Source organism: Mobula hypostoma, chromosome 1 (genome assembly GCF_963921235.1).
Source record: "Mobula hypostoma chromosome 1, sMobHyp1.1, whole genome shotgun sequence".
In the NCBI taxonomy this organism is placed as follows: Eukaryota; Metazoa; Chordata; class Chondrichthyes; order Myliobatiformes; family Myliobatidae; genus Mobula; species Mobula hypostoma.
This window is the reverse complement of record NC_086097.1, coordinates 20,639,402-20,656,078: the sequence shown is the minus strand read 5'-3', so window position 1 is coordinate 20,656,078 and position 16,677 is coordinate 20,639,402. Positions and strand designations below refer to the sequence as shown.

At 41.1% G+C, this 16,677-nt stretch overlaps 1 protein-coding gene across 1 annotated transcript in view; it reads right to left on the bottom strand.

The window, feature by feature from the left end:
- The window catches only part of ak7b (adenylate kinase 7b), a 69,593-nt gene that overhangs the window by 33,182 nt on the left and 19,734 nt on the right, over window positions 1-16,677 (bottom strand). Inside the window, exons 8-11 of the mRNA XM_063058902.1 lie at window positions 13,735-13,825; window positions 7,681-7,755; window positions 2,145-2,294; window positions 270-398 (exon numbers count right to left, since the gene is read on the bottom strand). Of these exons, the coding sequence (XP_062914972.1) occupies window positions 270-398; window positions 2,145-2,294; window positions 7,681-7,755; window positions 13,735-13,825 (445 nt within the window). The remainder of the gene's footprint in view (window positions 1-269; window positions 399-2,144; window positions 2,295-7,680; window positions 7,756-13,734; window positions 13,826-16,677) is intronic.

Sequence of the window (16,677 nt, the reverse complement as noted above, 5' to 3'; positions counted from 1 at the left end):
CAGCACATGAAGTATTAAATACAACTGTAAATATTTAAAAGCACCTCAAAGTAACCAGGAAAACTGAAGAGATAATCAGAAATCAGTACGTTTTAAATCTAGTTCAAGAATAAAATTTTTTACTTGGCTCTGGAATAACCTGCCTGGCTGGAAAGAAGAAGAATTACCGGGATTGGAAGATCAGATTTGAGGACTGGAGAAGGCTCAGGCAGTTCAAGTGGCCTTTCCTTCTTTGTGACTTCTTTCATGCTCAGTTAGTGTAAACGTACCAGATCTGCTATAGCCTCTGTAATGACATCTTTTATTTTGATGTGGTGCAGCTTGTAGTGCTTGGCCAACTTCTCCGCCACTGAGCTTTTCCCCACAGCTGGTGGTCCAAAAATGGCAATTTTTAATGGCTGTGAAAAATAAAGTAATTCATTTGTCAAAACTACAAAATATTCCACATGGTTTTCAGCAAAATATCATTAATCTTTTGGATGGAATCAAAAACAACCATAGTTGCAGCAGGAAATGAAGGAGACAGCTCCCAGCCTCTAGCATGGAAAATGTGAGTAGAGGTCCTCGGGGTGGGGTGGGGTGTGGAGAGTGAGGGGCATTTCAAGTGGGCCTAGTTGGAAGGAAAGGCAGGAGGATACCATTAAGGGCAGGGAAGGTTATTGTTTCTTTGTAGGGCTACTGTAGTCTTCTTGGATTTTTTTAAATTATCCATTTTTCTGGAGCTTGGGAATACCAAGGAAGGCCAGTGTTTATTGTCCATCCCGATTTGCCCTTGAGAATATGGCGGTGAGCAATCTTTTTGTAGATCTTTAGCGAAACAGTTAGAGTAATGCTATTCCAGCCCCAGCGATTCAGGTTCAATTCCCATCGTTGTCGGTAAGGAGTGTGTACATTCTCCCCATGATCACGTGGGCTCCCTCCAGGTGCTCTGGTTTCCTCCCAGATTCCAAAGACATATGGGTTAGTAGATTAATTGGTCACACTGGACAACGTGGGCTTGTTGGGCTAGAAGGCCCTTGTTACCATGGTAGATCGATGGGTAAATGGACAGATAGATAGCTCCACTGTATTGCTTTAGGATCTTTGAGTATGAAGGAATAGCAATAAATTTCCAAGGCAGGGTGGTGTGTGACATGCTACTGATGTTCAAATTTGAGGTTATCTAACAAGAAGACAAACACTAATCTTAACCTTTTCAAACCTTCAGTTACACAATATTCAAACAGGGTAAACCAGAAATACGAAGTTAAATATGGTTTGAGTTACTCTGAAGATCAAGCTAGCGACACTTAGGATCTATGTGGAGCTCTCAATTTGGCTCACCTCATGAATAAAGGTCTTTGGGCAAGATAATAATAAAGCAAACCCACAACAGCACAGTCTGGACGGGGTCTTCAAAACATGGCATGGTAAAATGGGAGGGAGAAAGACTGTTAAATGTTCTTCCAATGTTCAATATGTACAGAAAAAAATCCAATAATCCACTATCTCATTGTTTGGAAATCCTGATGGTTTAGCTTCTGGCTCACCAGATATTTATTGCCGTAGCCTTTGTAACAGACCAGGCACTTGTTGGCACACTCCCTTCGCTACGCTAGAGCCCCAGTTCTCACAATTTCTCTTATGGACTGGTTCCTGCAATTCCAATGACTAACCAGGGCCCCAGTTCTCATGTTCCCTTTAACTCATTGGAGCCCCGTTCCCCAGGCTCCATTTAACTCGTAGGAGCATTGAAATCTGCTTCTATTTCTCCTGCTCCTGTGAAACCTATTTGGGCTATTGTTACCCTGCATTCCCTTCAAACACAGCATGCCCTGTAACTTGTATTATTCCAATGTATAATATCAAAAAAGAGGTGAATTAAAGCATGTTTGAGTATAACAGCTAATTATCTGGAAAATCCGTTAATTCAGCACCTCCGAAGTACTGAGCATGTCAGATTAACAGAGCTTTACTGTAAAGTAAAAGTAAATTTGCACTGTCAACTATGGCGGGGGGGGGTGGGGGCGGGGGTGGAGGAATGAACACTCCAAAGGTCCACAATCCCATGCTCACCTCTTGGTTCATTCTTTCTCTATGTAAAGGAATAGAAAATGATATTTCTACAAGAAATTATCAGTTATTGAAATAATTAACAGCTGTACCACGAGTCCACGAGATTGCTTGAATTCTTGGAAAAGGTTCTGGATGTTTTCTACAATGCCAGCTTCAGCAACCCAGCGGATATTGAAGTTTTCCTTGATGAAGAAAGCCTCCATTGTCAGGTTCACCAGCAGGTGATCATAGTCTGATTGCTGTTAAAATAGAAAGCAAGTTCAAACATTGAAACTTGATATTCTGAAAGGTAAGATTTAATCAAGTAAACAGTTCATGGTGTGCCTTAAACCTGAAGCATCCCTTTATGCAGTCCTCTTCATGCTGAGTTGTTTCAAGAAGCTTAATAATATCGTCAAGGCTGCCCGCTACTCTGGCCATTCACTTTTTTTCTCTTCTACCTTTGGGAAAAGTTACAGGAGCTTGACAAGCCCAGATGACTAGACTCAAGAACGGCTTCTTCCACACAAGCCTGATTTTACTTATCATTTCAAAGTTGCTGGTGAACGCTGCAGGCCAGGCAGCATCTCTCAGCCCTGACGAAGGGTCTCGGCCCGAAACGTCGACTGTACCTCTTCCTAGAGATGCTGCCTGGCCTGTTGCGTTCACCAGCAACTTTGATGTGTGTTGCTTGAAATTCCAGCATCTGCAGAATTCCTCGTGTTTACGTTTACTTATCATTAGCCAGCTTGTACTGCCTCCCCTCCCTCCAACTTCTAATTCTGAAATCTGCTCCTGTCCTTTCCAGTCCTGTTGAAGGGTCTCAGCCCAAAACGCTGACTGTTCATTTCCCTCCACAGATGCTCCAGCATTTTGTGTGAGCATTTGTAATGCATATTACTTGAAATAACTGTATAGAATATGATGCTTCCTCTTCATTTCCTCCCCAATCAACGTACACTACATGCTTGGCAGAAATTCCTGTTCCAAGCCTTCTCTTCCAATAACCTCAAACTAGTGTAACTTGTGTAGGACTCTAATTTTTCTCTGAAACTCCCTGAATATTTTCTTCAGCTTCATTTCCTAATTTCAGCCTACATTTTCATTCCAGCATTTTCACCTTCTTGCTCTCCTCCCTCCCACACTGTTTGCAGCCCAGTCCCTTCCCACTGGTGGTTTCTAATCAACCCAGTGCAGCATGCCAAGAATCTAAAGTTCAATGGAACAAAATCATCTTTTGGAAAGAAGCACAAGTCAATCAAATAAGATCTGACAATTTGAACATTACAGAAAAAGGTACTCTCAACAACAACAATATTTGAGAATAAACAGTTTGCTTTTATTTTGGTTGTCACATATGAGCAACATTGGCATTGTTGGGAGCTGGGTGCTAGGAGCAAGACATGGTATGCACTGGCCATATAAAACCACTTATTTTTAGACTGAATATTCTTCTGTTTAATGAAATGAAACATTATTAAAGCAGCTGAGTCACAACTCTTTTAAAAGAAGTGGCATCTGTAGCTGTCTATAAACAACAGCTGACATGGAGTACTTTCCTGGGAAAGTTCATAACTATATCCACATACACTACTCTGGCACAAGAACCAAATGATTTAAGCCAATTTGAATACATTTACAAGGGGCACTGCCACAGCAAAGCAGTATCTATCATCCAGGGCATGCTAGTAGGATGCACTAGTAGTGCCATCACTCAGGTTGAGTATGATGCTCTCTTAAGTAGTTGTTAGTAGATTCCCTTAAAGGGGAATACCTGTACGTGACTTTGTTTAATGTGGGGAGGCTGAAGCATGGGCAGCCACCAGATAGATTGGGGTCAATGTCTAGTGACACGGAATGCAAAATGACTGGAGACCCTTCACTGTTGCTGCTTTCCTCTGTCTTCACTGCCATTGTGATGTGTCATCATCCTCCGCTAGCTCCACCGTTGAGTTCTTGGTTGGCTTGTTCTTTGCCTGGAACCTCCCTGTTGACTTTACTGCCATGGGTGACCCTATCAGGAGCTAAACGCCAGATGGCTAAACTCCAAATGGCATCACTCTCTGGATCGCAGGAACTCACAAGCCTCTCCACCAGGACAAGGTGATGGTCCTCAAAGAAGCTTCTTCTCACTACTTTCATTGAGCAGGAGGTACAGAAGCCATAGGTCCCATACCACCAGATTCAGGAACAACTATCAGGCTCCTGAACTGGCATGAATAACTTAATTCACCACTACTATAATGCAGCAGAGAATTCTTTACTGATCAACACTGAGTTCACAACACATACGTGTAATGGCCATCACTGCCGCAGGTTGTAAATGCAGAGTATGAGAACACTTTATTGTTATGTGCCAATGCTAAACTGCTACTTACCCAAGTTACCAACTTTGGAGTGCACTCAAGAGCTTGAGTGAGCCTTGTCCAGGGCAATAACGACAAGATCTACATTAGTGAGACAATGCACAGACCAAGCAACCATCTTCTGGAGCACCTCTGGTCTGTCCTCAACAGCCTTCCTAAGCTTCCATTTCAAAGTTCAAAGTAAATTTAATATCAAAGTATATATACATCACCATATACAACCCTGGCATTTGTTTACTTGCAGACATACACAGTAAATCTGAGAAACGCAACAGAATCAATGAGAGACTGCACCCAACAGGATGGACAAATAACCAACACGCAAAAGACTACAAACCGTGCAAATAAAAAAGAGAGGAAAAATAATAGATGGATGGATGGATAAATAAGCAACATATATTGAGAACACAAGATGAAGAGTTGTTGAAAGTGAGTCCATAGGTTGTGGGAACAGTTCAGTGATATGGCGCGTGAAGTTATCTCTTCTGGTTCAACAGCTTGATGGTTGAGCGGTAATAACTATTCCTGAACCTGGTGGTGCGTATTCTGAGGTTTTTGAACCTTCTTCCTGATGGCTTGGGTGGTGGGGGTCCTTTACGATGGATTCTGCCTTCCTGCGATGGCACTCTGTGTAGATGTGCTCAATGGTGAGGAATGCTATAGCCGCAATGTCCATATCCATATCCAATGTCCAATGTGGGCCATATCCACTACTTTTTGTAGGATTTTCCATTCAAGGGCATTGGTGTTTCCACACCACGCGGTGATGCAACCCATCAATATACTCTCCACTACACATCTATAGAAGTTTGTCAAACTTTCAGATGTCATGTTGAATTTTTGCAAACTTCTAAGGAAATAGAGGTGCTGCCGTGCTTCCTTCATAATTACACTTTTGTGCTGGGTCCAGGACAGATCCACTGAACAAAATAACACTGAGGAACTTAAAGTTGCTGACCTTCTCCACCTCTGTTCCCTAATAAGGACTGGCTCATGGAACGCTGGTATTCTCCTCCTGAAGTCAATAATCAGGTTCTGATGATGAGTGAGAGATTGTTGTTGTGGCACCACTCAGCCATATTTTCAATCTCCCTCCTAAATATAGACAGTTGTGTCAATTGCCTTTCCCCATTCCCACACCAATGTGTCTGTCCTCAACATTCTTCCCCTGCCATTCACAAACCAGAAGAACAACACTTCATATTTCACTGGAGTTGCTTATAAGCCAAAGGTACAAAAATACTGAATTTTTCCATTTCAGGTAATCCACCCACAGCATTTCTTTCCCATTTCCGGCAGTCCATCTAGCATCCCTCCCTTTGTTCACCTTTTCCATCCCTCCTCCATTCACCCCATACCTAGACTAACCACTCTCCCAAACCTGGTTCCATCTGCCCATCACCCACTTATCTACCTATCTGGGTTTATTATCCCTTTCCTAACCCCTCTCACATATGTTTCCATCTACAAATCGTCCCTTCATTATGTTGTTCCACTCAACACCAACCTTCTCCCCCCTTCTTTCCTACATGGCCCATCTGCCTGATTTTTTTCCACTTCTTATATTCCGTCTGGGTACCCTCCAACCTGGCAGCATGAGTATCAAATTCTCCTTCCAGTAAACAAATTCCCCACCACTTCCTCTATCTGCACTCTGAACTTTTTCTCACCTGCCTATTTCTTCCCCCTGGGTTCCCACCTCCTTCCCTTTCTCCTATGGTCCACTCTCCTCTCCTATCAGGTTCTCTCTTCTCCAGCCCTTGACCTTTCCCACCAACTTGGCTTCTATCACCTTCCATCGAGCCTCTTTGCCCTCCCCTGCCTTTTTTTATTCAGGTATCATTCCCCTTCCTTCTCAGTCCTGAAGAATGGTCTCAGCCCAAAACGTCGACTGTTTGTTCTTTTCCATAAATGTTGCCTAATCTGCTGAGTTCCTCCAGTGTTTTGTGTGTGTCTCTTCTTATACTTTCACCCACCAGCCTCTGTCTCAACACTTTCTTCTCCCCCTCCAGCAAATGGCTTCATTTGACCATCATGCTCCTCTTACCTGCTACAGGTCGACCTTCACTAATCCGGCACCACTGGGACCTGAGGAGTGCCGGATTAGTGAAAATGACGAATTACGGAAGGATCACATTAAGCACAATCACTGTCGGATTATCCAAGGAACCGGATTACAGGTAGTCAGATTAGTGAAGGTCGATCTGTACCAACTTTCACCTGCTAATCTCTGTCTCAGACCTCCCTTTCAATTCAATATTCTGATGATTCCCTCAACAACCCTTAGTCCTGCTGTGAAGTTTCAATCCAAAACATTAACATCCCTTTAACTCCACAGATACTGCTTGAGCAGCTGAGTTCTTCCAAGTTTGTTTTATATCTCCAGATTCCAGCATCTGCTGTCTGTTATGTCTCCATAATGACTTGAATGATGTACAAAGCATCATTGCCATTGCCAAACAAGAACTGACTTTTTGATGAATGGGCAAATGGAAAAGGAATAATCTCCAGACAGCTATCTGATTGGAATACACTAGAAGTACCAGTTTCAAAACAAAATGGCCAAAATTAGGGGGAAATCCAAGTCAGCAAAGGTAATTGAATTGAAATTCTGTCTATTTCCTACAGCATATTTCCTGCTGAATAAGACTTTACAGTAGTGAACATGGTCTGATCACCTGAAAAGTCTCCTCTCAGTGTTTCATCAATTAAGACCATTTCATTTGTGTGAAGTTCTGAAATTGACTACATACACCTCTAATGAGAAACCGTTGAAAGAGAAATGAACCTTATAAAAGCTTGCTTCAAAAGAAAACCACAATTCATAGAAAGCATTGCATAATGAGGTGAACCTCTCAAGAGCACTGGTTGCATAAATACATTTATTACCATATTTTGCTTTACTTATTAATGTTGTAAAGTATTGTAATAATTAGCATAAAGAGATTCTGCAGTTGCCGGAAATCCAAAGTAACACACAAAATGCTGGAGAAACTCAACAAGTACATAGCATCTATGGAGAGGAATAAACAGTCGACAATTTAAGCCAAGACCCTTAATCTTTAGCAGAATTTTTTTTGTGTTGATGCTTTATTCTTGGATAAAAGGTTTGTATTTTACTGAAGACAGACAGGGAGAGTGACACTGGAGGTTGAATGTTCATATGGTGTACTCCTTCCCATTTGGAAGTTGGTGTCCCAAGTGAGAAAATGTCACTCTGCTTGTTTGATACTCAGCTGAATAACATCAAAACAGTTGAAACCAAAGAAGAAGAGCTTACTGTCAATTCACTATACAGCAGGGCATCTTCTTGTGGGACATGCTGGATCTTGCCTGGTCCAAGTTTACTGATGGCCTGTAAGAATAATCACAATATCAACTATGCCTCTTATAACAATATTTTTAGATTCTAGGTTAACGTGCATGTTTTTTAGATCCTGCAAATGCTTTGTCATTGAAGGCACTGTCTAATGTAGAATTATGCACTAAAGAAATTATTGTGATTTCTACATTGATATAGTAATGCAAATTAAGAGGAAATGTCTGTATAGCAAGATAAGTTTAAATTTCTCAAAGCCCTTTATTAAATTAATAAAGAAGGAATACATATATATTCCTGCTATTAAATGGTGACAGGCTTTGATAGAGTGGATGCGGAGAGGATGTTTCCTATGGTGGGAGTGTCAAAGACCAGAGGACACAACCTGAGAATGAGAGGAGTCCTTTCAGAATGGAGATGAGGAGGAATTTCTTTAGCCAGAGAGTGATGAATCTGTGGAATTCTTTGCCACAGGCAGCTGCGGAGGAATGGGCTGCCAGAGGAAGTGGTTGAAGTGGGTACAGCTGTAACACTTAAGAGGACATGGAGGGTAGGAGCTTGGAGAGTTATGGGCTGAATGCACCCAAATGGACAAACTGGGGAAATGCTGTGGCTGCCATGAACCAGTGGGGCAGAAGGGCCTGCTTCTGTGCTATATTACCCTATGACTATAAACAGAAATTAAGTAAATGATTAGGTAATCTGGATTACAGGTTGTGGGACTATTGTAGATAAGAATATATTTTTATTCTTTGAAAGTTACTGAAAGAACCAGAAAATGGTGGCTGTTCGTCACACGATGAGCCAACAGTGCTTTAGTCTCTCATTTCATCATAAGGCAGCATTCTGAATTCAAATTTATTATCTCTCACTTGGTCTTGAATGTATTTCTTAAAACAAGCCAAGAAATAGGTTGGAATCATCTATAAAGGCTGCACAACTGCTTTAGCATCCAAGCATAACAAATTTTACTCTGAACTAGAATTTCCCCCTTAAATATACCCCGCTCTCTGTGATGACTAGTTTACTATCCCTGCCCAAAGTTTAATTAAAGTAGAAAGGGCAAATGGGGTTAGCATAGATAGTCATGACAGCATAGACAAGTTGGGCTGAATGGCCTGTTTCCATGCAGTATAACTTAATATGTGAAAATATAACCCAGGTTTGATGCACCACATTCCTTCATGGATCTCCCACACACCTGACATGCATTTTCACAGTATCTAGAATAATGTCACTTTTAAAAGCAAGAAACTGATGTCCAAAAGTTTTAAATTGAATCAAATTCTTAAAACTGCTATTACTATCAGAATGTTCTGATTATTAAATTTAGTTCTCAACATAGGGCTAATTTCACTTTACTTAAGAACATAGGAATAGAATGCCTTAGGGTTTTTTAAGCCTGTTGCACCATTGAATAATGACATTGTTCATTTTGTGCTTCAAGCCCAGTTTCCAAACCGATCCCCATCTAAATTCCTTTGGTGTCCACAAATATACCCATCTCAGCCTTGAAAAATCCACAGCCCTCCGAGGTAGAGAATTACATTCAGATAAAATCCCCTGCATAAAATATGTTCTCCTTATCACTCAAGCATTTACTGTGCAAACTGGCTCAAAGCACATGAAAAACTATTTCAAGTTTAAAGCTGAGCAGCCTGGGCCTCCAGAACCAGGTAATGAACAATAATCTCATAAGCATGTAGGATGTATAACTCTGTTTGGTCTAGTCCCAGCTATAGAATCAAATTTACACAGCCAACTAGTTTCCGTTCTTTTGATCTTAAGTCATTTGAAATTAAGCCTTTGGGTGCGATGCTTAGGCAAATAGCTATATATTAAATATATTTTTTAATAAAGTATAAAAATTGCCAACTTTGATGGTATCAGAAATGATCTGGCAAGTGTGGAATAGGATAGGTTGTTTTCTGGCAAAGGTGTACATGGTATGTGGGGTGCCTTCAAAAGTAAAATTTTGATAGTACAGAGTTTGTATGTTCCTATCAAAATAAAAGACAATGATAACAGGTGTAGGAAACCTTGATTTTTGAGAGACATTGAGGCCCTGATTAAGAAAAGGAAGGAGGTACCTAAGAGGTATAGTCAGACAGGAACAAATGTGGTACTTGAGGAGGAAAAGAAATGCAAGAGAACACTTAATGAAATCAGGAGTGCTAAAAGAAGGCATGAGGTTGCTCTGGCAGATCGGGTGAAAGAGAATCCTTGGGGCTTTTCTACAGATATATTAAGAGCAAGAGGATAGCAAGGGACAAAATTGGTCATCTGGAAGGTCAGAGTGGTAATCCATGCGTGGAGCTGAAAGAGATGGGGGGAGGTCTTAAATGAATTTTTGTATTTGTGTTTACCCAGGAGATGGACACAGAGTTTAGGCAATGTAGTAGCAGGGTCATGGACCCTATACAGATTACAGTAGAGGAGGTGTTTGCTAACTTGATGCAAATTAGTGTGGATAAATCCCCAGGACCTGACGATATGTTCTCTCGGACCTTGTGGGAGGCAAGTGCAGAAATTACAGGGACCCGAGCAGAGATATTCAAAACGTCCTTAGCGATGGGTGAAGTGACAGAGGATTGAAGGATAAATAATGTTGTTCTGTAGCTTAAGAAAGGCTCGAAGAATAAGCCAGGAAATTATTGCCCAGTGTGCCTGACAACAGTCGTGGGAAAGTTATTGGAAGGAATCCTAAGGGGCTAGATGTGTAAGTATTTGAATAGACAGGGACTGAGGATTGTCAATATGACTTTGCACATGGTAAGTCATGTCCAACCAATCTTAATACAGTTTTTTTGAGGAAGTTGCCAGGAAAATTGATGGAAGTAGGGTAGTGGATGTTGTCCAGGTGGACTGTAGCAAATACTTCAACAAGATCCCACATGGGAGGTTGGTCAAGAAGGTTCAGTTGCTTGGCATTCAAGATGGGGTAGTAAATTGAATTGGATATTGGCTTTGCATAAGAAGCCAGAGATTGGTTGTAGATGTTGTCTCTCTGCTTGGAGGCCTGTGACTAGTGCTGTTCCACATTGATCGGTGCTGAGTCCATTGTTGTTTGTCATCCATATCAACGATCTGGATGATAATACGGTAAACTGGATAAGCAAATTTGTGGATGACAACAAGATTGAAGAGTGTAGTGGACAGTGAGGAAGACTATCAAAGTTTGCAGTGGGATCTGGACCAGCTGGTAAAATGACTGAAAAATGGCAGATGGAATTTAATGCAGCCAGGTGAGAGGTGTTGCACTTTGGGAGGACCAACCAGAGTACATCTTACTTGGGGACCAGTAGGGCACTGAGGAGTGCAGTGGGAATACAGACTCACAATTCCTTGAAAGTGGTGTCACAGTTAGATCAGATCATAAAAACAGCTTTTGGCATATTGCTCATCATAAATGTACTGGGTACATGAGTTGGAATATTATGTGAAATTGTATAAGACATTGGCGAGGCTTACTTTGGAGTATTGTGTCCAGTTCTGATAACCTACCTCAGGAAAGATGTCAAAAAGATTAAAAGAGTGCAGGGAAAATTTACAAGGATATTGCCAGCTCTTGACTACCTGAGTTACAGGGAAAGATTGAATAGGTTAGGAGTTTATTCCCCAGAATGTAGAAGATTGAGGGGAGATTTGATAGAGGTATCCAAACTTATGAAGGGTATAGAAAGGGTAAATGCAAACAGGCTTTTTCCGCTGAGGTTGCGTGAGACTACAACTATATGTCATGGCTTAAGGGTGAAAGGTGAAATGTTTAAAGGGGAACATGAGGGGGAACTTCTTCACTCAGAGGTTCGTGAGAGCATGTATCGAGATGCCAATGCTAGTGGTTGGTGTGGGGGTCAATTTCAACACTTAACAGAAATTTTGATAGGTACATGGATGGGAAGGGTATGGAGGGCTCTGGCCCATGCATTCGATGAGACTAGGCAGATTAATGGACTAGATGGGCCAAAGGACTTGTTTTTGTGTTGCAGTTTTCCATGATTCTAAAATAAGCCATACCTCTCATAAGAAAAAAAGACTTGAGTGGAGATCTAAATTAGCCAAATATCCCTACCATATCCTAACAAACACCAGAGAAAACCATTGATACAGAAAGGTGAAGTTGACATAGGAATATGGATTTCTTTGAAGAAAAAAAGTGAATGAGGTTAAGGCTGTTCATTGGCAATTTTCACCCAGCTTGCTTTTGGTACAGATGGATGGAGATGTTGTTTAAACACTTCATAATACAGTGCCTATAAAAAGTATTCACCCACCTTGGAAATTTTTCATGTTTTATTGTTTTGCAATATTGAATCACAGTGGATTTAATTTAGCTTTTTTTTGACACTGATCAACAGAAAAAGACTTTTCGTGTCAAAGTGAAAACAGATCTCTACAAAGTGATCTAAATTAATTACAAATATAAAACACAAAATAATTAATTGTATAAGTATTCACTCCCCCCTTTAATATGACATACCAAATCATCACCGGTGCATCCAATTGGTTTTAGAAGTCACAGAATTAGTTAAATGGAGATCTGTTTATGGAGACCTGTGTGCAGTCAAGGTGTTTCTATTGATTGTAGTAAAAATATACCTGTATCTGTAAGATCCAACTGCTGGTGAGTCAGTTTCCTGGCAAAAACTACACCACGAAGACAAAAGAACACTCCAAGCAACTCCATGAATTGAAAAACACAAGTCAGGAGATGGATACAAGACAATATCCAAGTCACTGAATATCCCTTGGAGTACAGTTAAGTCAATCAACAAAAAATGGAAAGAATTCGGCAGAGCTGTAAATCTGCCTACAGCAGGCTGTCCTCAAAAACTGAGTGACCGTGCAAGAAGGGGACTAGTGAGGGAGGCCACCAAGAGACTATGACATCGCTGGAGGAGTTACAAGCTTCAGTGGCTGAGATGAGAGAGACTGCGCACACTGTTGCCCAGGTGCATCACCAGTCACAACCTTATGGAAGAGTGGCAAAGAAAAAGCCACTGTTGAAAAAAACTCACATGAAGTATCGGCTAGAGTTTGCCAGAAGGCATGTGGGAGACTCTGAAGACAGCTGGAAGAAGTTTCTCTGGTCTGATGAAACCAAAATTGAGCTTTTTGGCCATCAAACTAAATGCTATGTTTGACGTAAGCCAAACACTGCACATCATCAAAAACACATCATCCGTACCATGAAGCATGGTGGTGGCTGCATCATGCTGTGGGGATGCTTCACTGCAGCAGGCTCTGGAAGGCTTGTGAGGGTAGAGGGTAAAATGAATGCAGCAAAACACAGGGAAATCCTGAAGTAAACCCTGATGCAGTCTGCAAGAGAACTGTGACTTGGGGGAAGATTTATTTTCTAGTAAGACAATGTCCCCAAGCATAAAGCCAAAACTACACAGGAATGGCTTAAAAACAACATAGTTAGTGTCGTGGAGTGGCCAGTTCAGAGTCCAGACCTCAATCCAATTGAAAATTTGTGGCTGGACTTGAAAATGGCTGTTCATCCACGATCCCCATATCATCTGACAGTGCTTGAGCGGTTTTGTAAAGAAGAATGGGGACAAATTGCAGTGTCCAGATTGGCAAAGCTAATAGAGAACTATCCACACAGATTCATGGCTGTAATTGCTGCCAAACATGTATCTACTAAAAACTGACTTGAAGGAGGTGAGTAATTATGCAATCAATTATTTTGTGTTTAATAACTGCGATAAATTTAGACCTATTTGTAGAAATTTGTTTTCATTTTGACATGAAAGAGCCTTTTCTATTGATCAGTGTCAAAAAAGCCAGATTAAATCCACTGTGATTCAATGTTGTAAAACAATAAAACATGAAAACTTCCAAGGTAGATGAATACTTTTTATAGGTACTGTATCAAAATCAAGTCAAGTGGTCCCTCTCTGGAACATCTGTATTTTGGATTTTGATTTTATATTACTTCATAAGATCACATCGCACTGTCAAAAAGCCATATGGAAATATTCTGAGCAACGATCTCTAGGCATTTACCTTAACCAACTCTTTCAATGTGTGCTTTGACTCATCCAACGCAAGTATGTAGTACGTTTTTGGTTTATGTTCCATTATATTTTGTAAAATTCTGCAAGATAAGGCCAAAAATATGTCATTCATTTTAAACCTTAAACGGTTTCCTAAACGGTCCGATCTACAACTTAGCTGTCACTGGTTCAGGTAGCAGGCAGTTCTAAAATCACAGAATCATGGAATCACATAGGATAGACACAGGCTCTTCAGCTCATCACATCCTTCCCAACATTTTCCCCATCCATACTAATCCCATCTGCTGGCACAAGGGCTCTATTCTTCCATGGCTTGTCTATCTAAGCATCTGTTCTCCACCTCCAACTTGTCTAGAAATTTGAGATAACTTACGAAATAAACATAGTTCAAAAGAACGTAACTTTTCAGCAAATTTAACACATGAATCAATGCTTTTGATTCCAGCAGGAAATGTCATAACTTGAAATATTATAAGTGGAAGCCACTGTTCAGCTAGAACACAAAGTGTTAGTATTCCTTGTCTAATATTTCCATTCAACACAGCTTTGCACTGGGCATGGAACATCATCTCAGCAATACTTACTGTAAGATGACTTCACCCTCTTATTTCCTGCATCACATGTTATTAAAACTAGCAGGAACCCATTTCAAACTGAAAAGTAAATATCAGGTTGTAGTTCTATTTCCTTAGCTCTGGAATTTGAAACTGTACCAAGCTTCAAGAAGTATGCATTACGACAGGTAAAGGACATGAAAGGAAAGAAATACAGGCTCTGGAGGGTTCCTGTATTGTGGAAGACATCCTGCCACGTCCCTGTGCCGAAGATGCCGCGCCCCAGCGGCCTCAATGACTACAGACAGGTGGCATTGACCTCCCACATCATGAAGACCCTGGAGAGACTTGTTCTGGAGCTGCTCCGGCCTATGGTCAGGCCACACTTAGATCCCCTGCAGTTCGCCTACCAGCCCCGACTAGGAGTTGAGGATGCCATCATCTTCCTGCTGAACCGTGTCTATGCCCACCTGGACAAGCCAGTGAGCACTGTGAGGGTCATGTTTTTTGACTTCTCCAGTGTGTTCAACACCATCCACCCTGCTCTGCTGGGGAAGAAGCTGACAGCGATGCAGGTGGATGCTTCCCTGGTATCATGGATTCTTGACTACCTGACTGGCAGACCACAGTACGTGTGCTTGCAACACTGTGTGTCCAACAGAGTGATTAGTAGCACTGGGGCTCCACAGGGAACTGTCTTGTCTCCCTTTCTCTTCACCATTTACACCTCGGACTTCAACTACTGCACAGAGTCTTGTCATCTTCAGAAGTTTTCTGATGAATCTGCCATAGTTGGATGCATCAGCAAGGGAGATGAGGCTGAGTACAGGGCTACGGTAGGAAACTTTGTCACATGGTGTGAGCAGAATTATCTGCAGCTTAATGTGAAAAAGAGTAAGAAGCTGGTGGTAGACCTGAGGAGAGCTAAGGTACCGGTGACCCCTGTTTCCATCCAGGGGGTCAGTGTGGACATGGTGGAGGATTACAAATACCTGGGGATATGAATTGACAATAAACTAGACTGGTCAAAGAACACTGAGGCTGTCTACAAGAAGGGTCAGAGCTGTCTCTATTTCCTGAGACTGAGGTCCTTTAACATCTGCCGGACGATGCTGAGGATGTTCTACGAGTCTGTGGTGGCCAGTGCTATCATGTTTGCTGTTGTGTGCTGGGGCAGCAGGCTGAGGGTGGCAGACGCCAAAAGAATCAACAAACTCATTCGTAAGGCCAGTGATGTTGTGGGGATGGAACTGGACTCTCTCACGGTGGCGTCTGAAAAGAGAATGCTGTCTAAGTTGCATGCCATCTTGGTCAATGTCTCCCATCCACTACATAATGTACTGGGTGGGCACAGGAGTACATTCAGCCAGAGACTCATTCCACCGAGATGCAGCACTAAGCATCATAGGAAGTCATTCCTGCCTGTGGCCATCAAACTTTACAACTCCTCCCTTGGAGGGTCAGACACCCTGAGCCAATAGGCTGGTCCTGGACTTATTTCATAATTTACTGGCATAATTTACATAATACTATTTAACTATTTATGGTTCTATTACTATTTATTATTTATGGTGCAACTGTAACGGAAACAAATTTCCCCCAGGATTAATAAAGTATGATTATGACTATGACTATTTTATTTTAATTGTCAGCTTTATATTTTGCAACTACAGTTGAATGCCAAGACAGTAACTTTTCAGTATGTACAATATCTAATACATTGTTTAACTCATCATTGTTAAAAAAGGTTATCTAATTTTTTGCTAAAACTATGTAACAGTATCCCATAATGTTTTAACCTGGGGTAACCATCGACCAGCTGGAGAGTTAGTTTGGCAAAAGCAACTTGCTCTTATTCTTCTGAATGCTCTTGTATGTGAGAAAACAAATTCTCTTTGTTAATAATATTGCTTTTGGTATTCAGTTGTGGTAAAGTTATGTCAAAAGTTAACTATTTTTTGGAGTAATCCTTTTTGTGATTTCATGTACGCTCTGTTCTTTGACTTGGACATTTGTTTATCCCTCATTAACATTCTGGCATCACTGAAACACTAAAGACAAGTAAATTGAAGGATACATACTTAAATAGGTGTTTACTTAGTGAAGATCATTAGTATTCTTTAAAAAACATGATGGAGATTCTCACAATTGTATTTTTTCCTCTCAATGAAGTTCAAAGTAAAGAAATAAAAAGAAATAAGTACAAGCTCTCTGAACGATTGAGCAATTTTCTGAGAATGAACATTTTCTGAGCTAATTAAGCCAGTGAAGCTCAAATTAATTTCTTTGTCTATAAGCAACGATATGGCTTATTGCTACCAGCTAAGTTGCCAAGGGAAACGCCATTCCTGACCATTATCCAGTGAGTGCTGGATTAT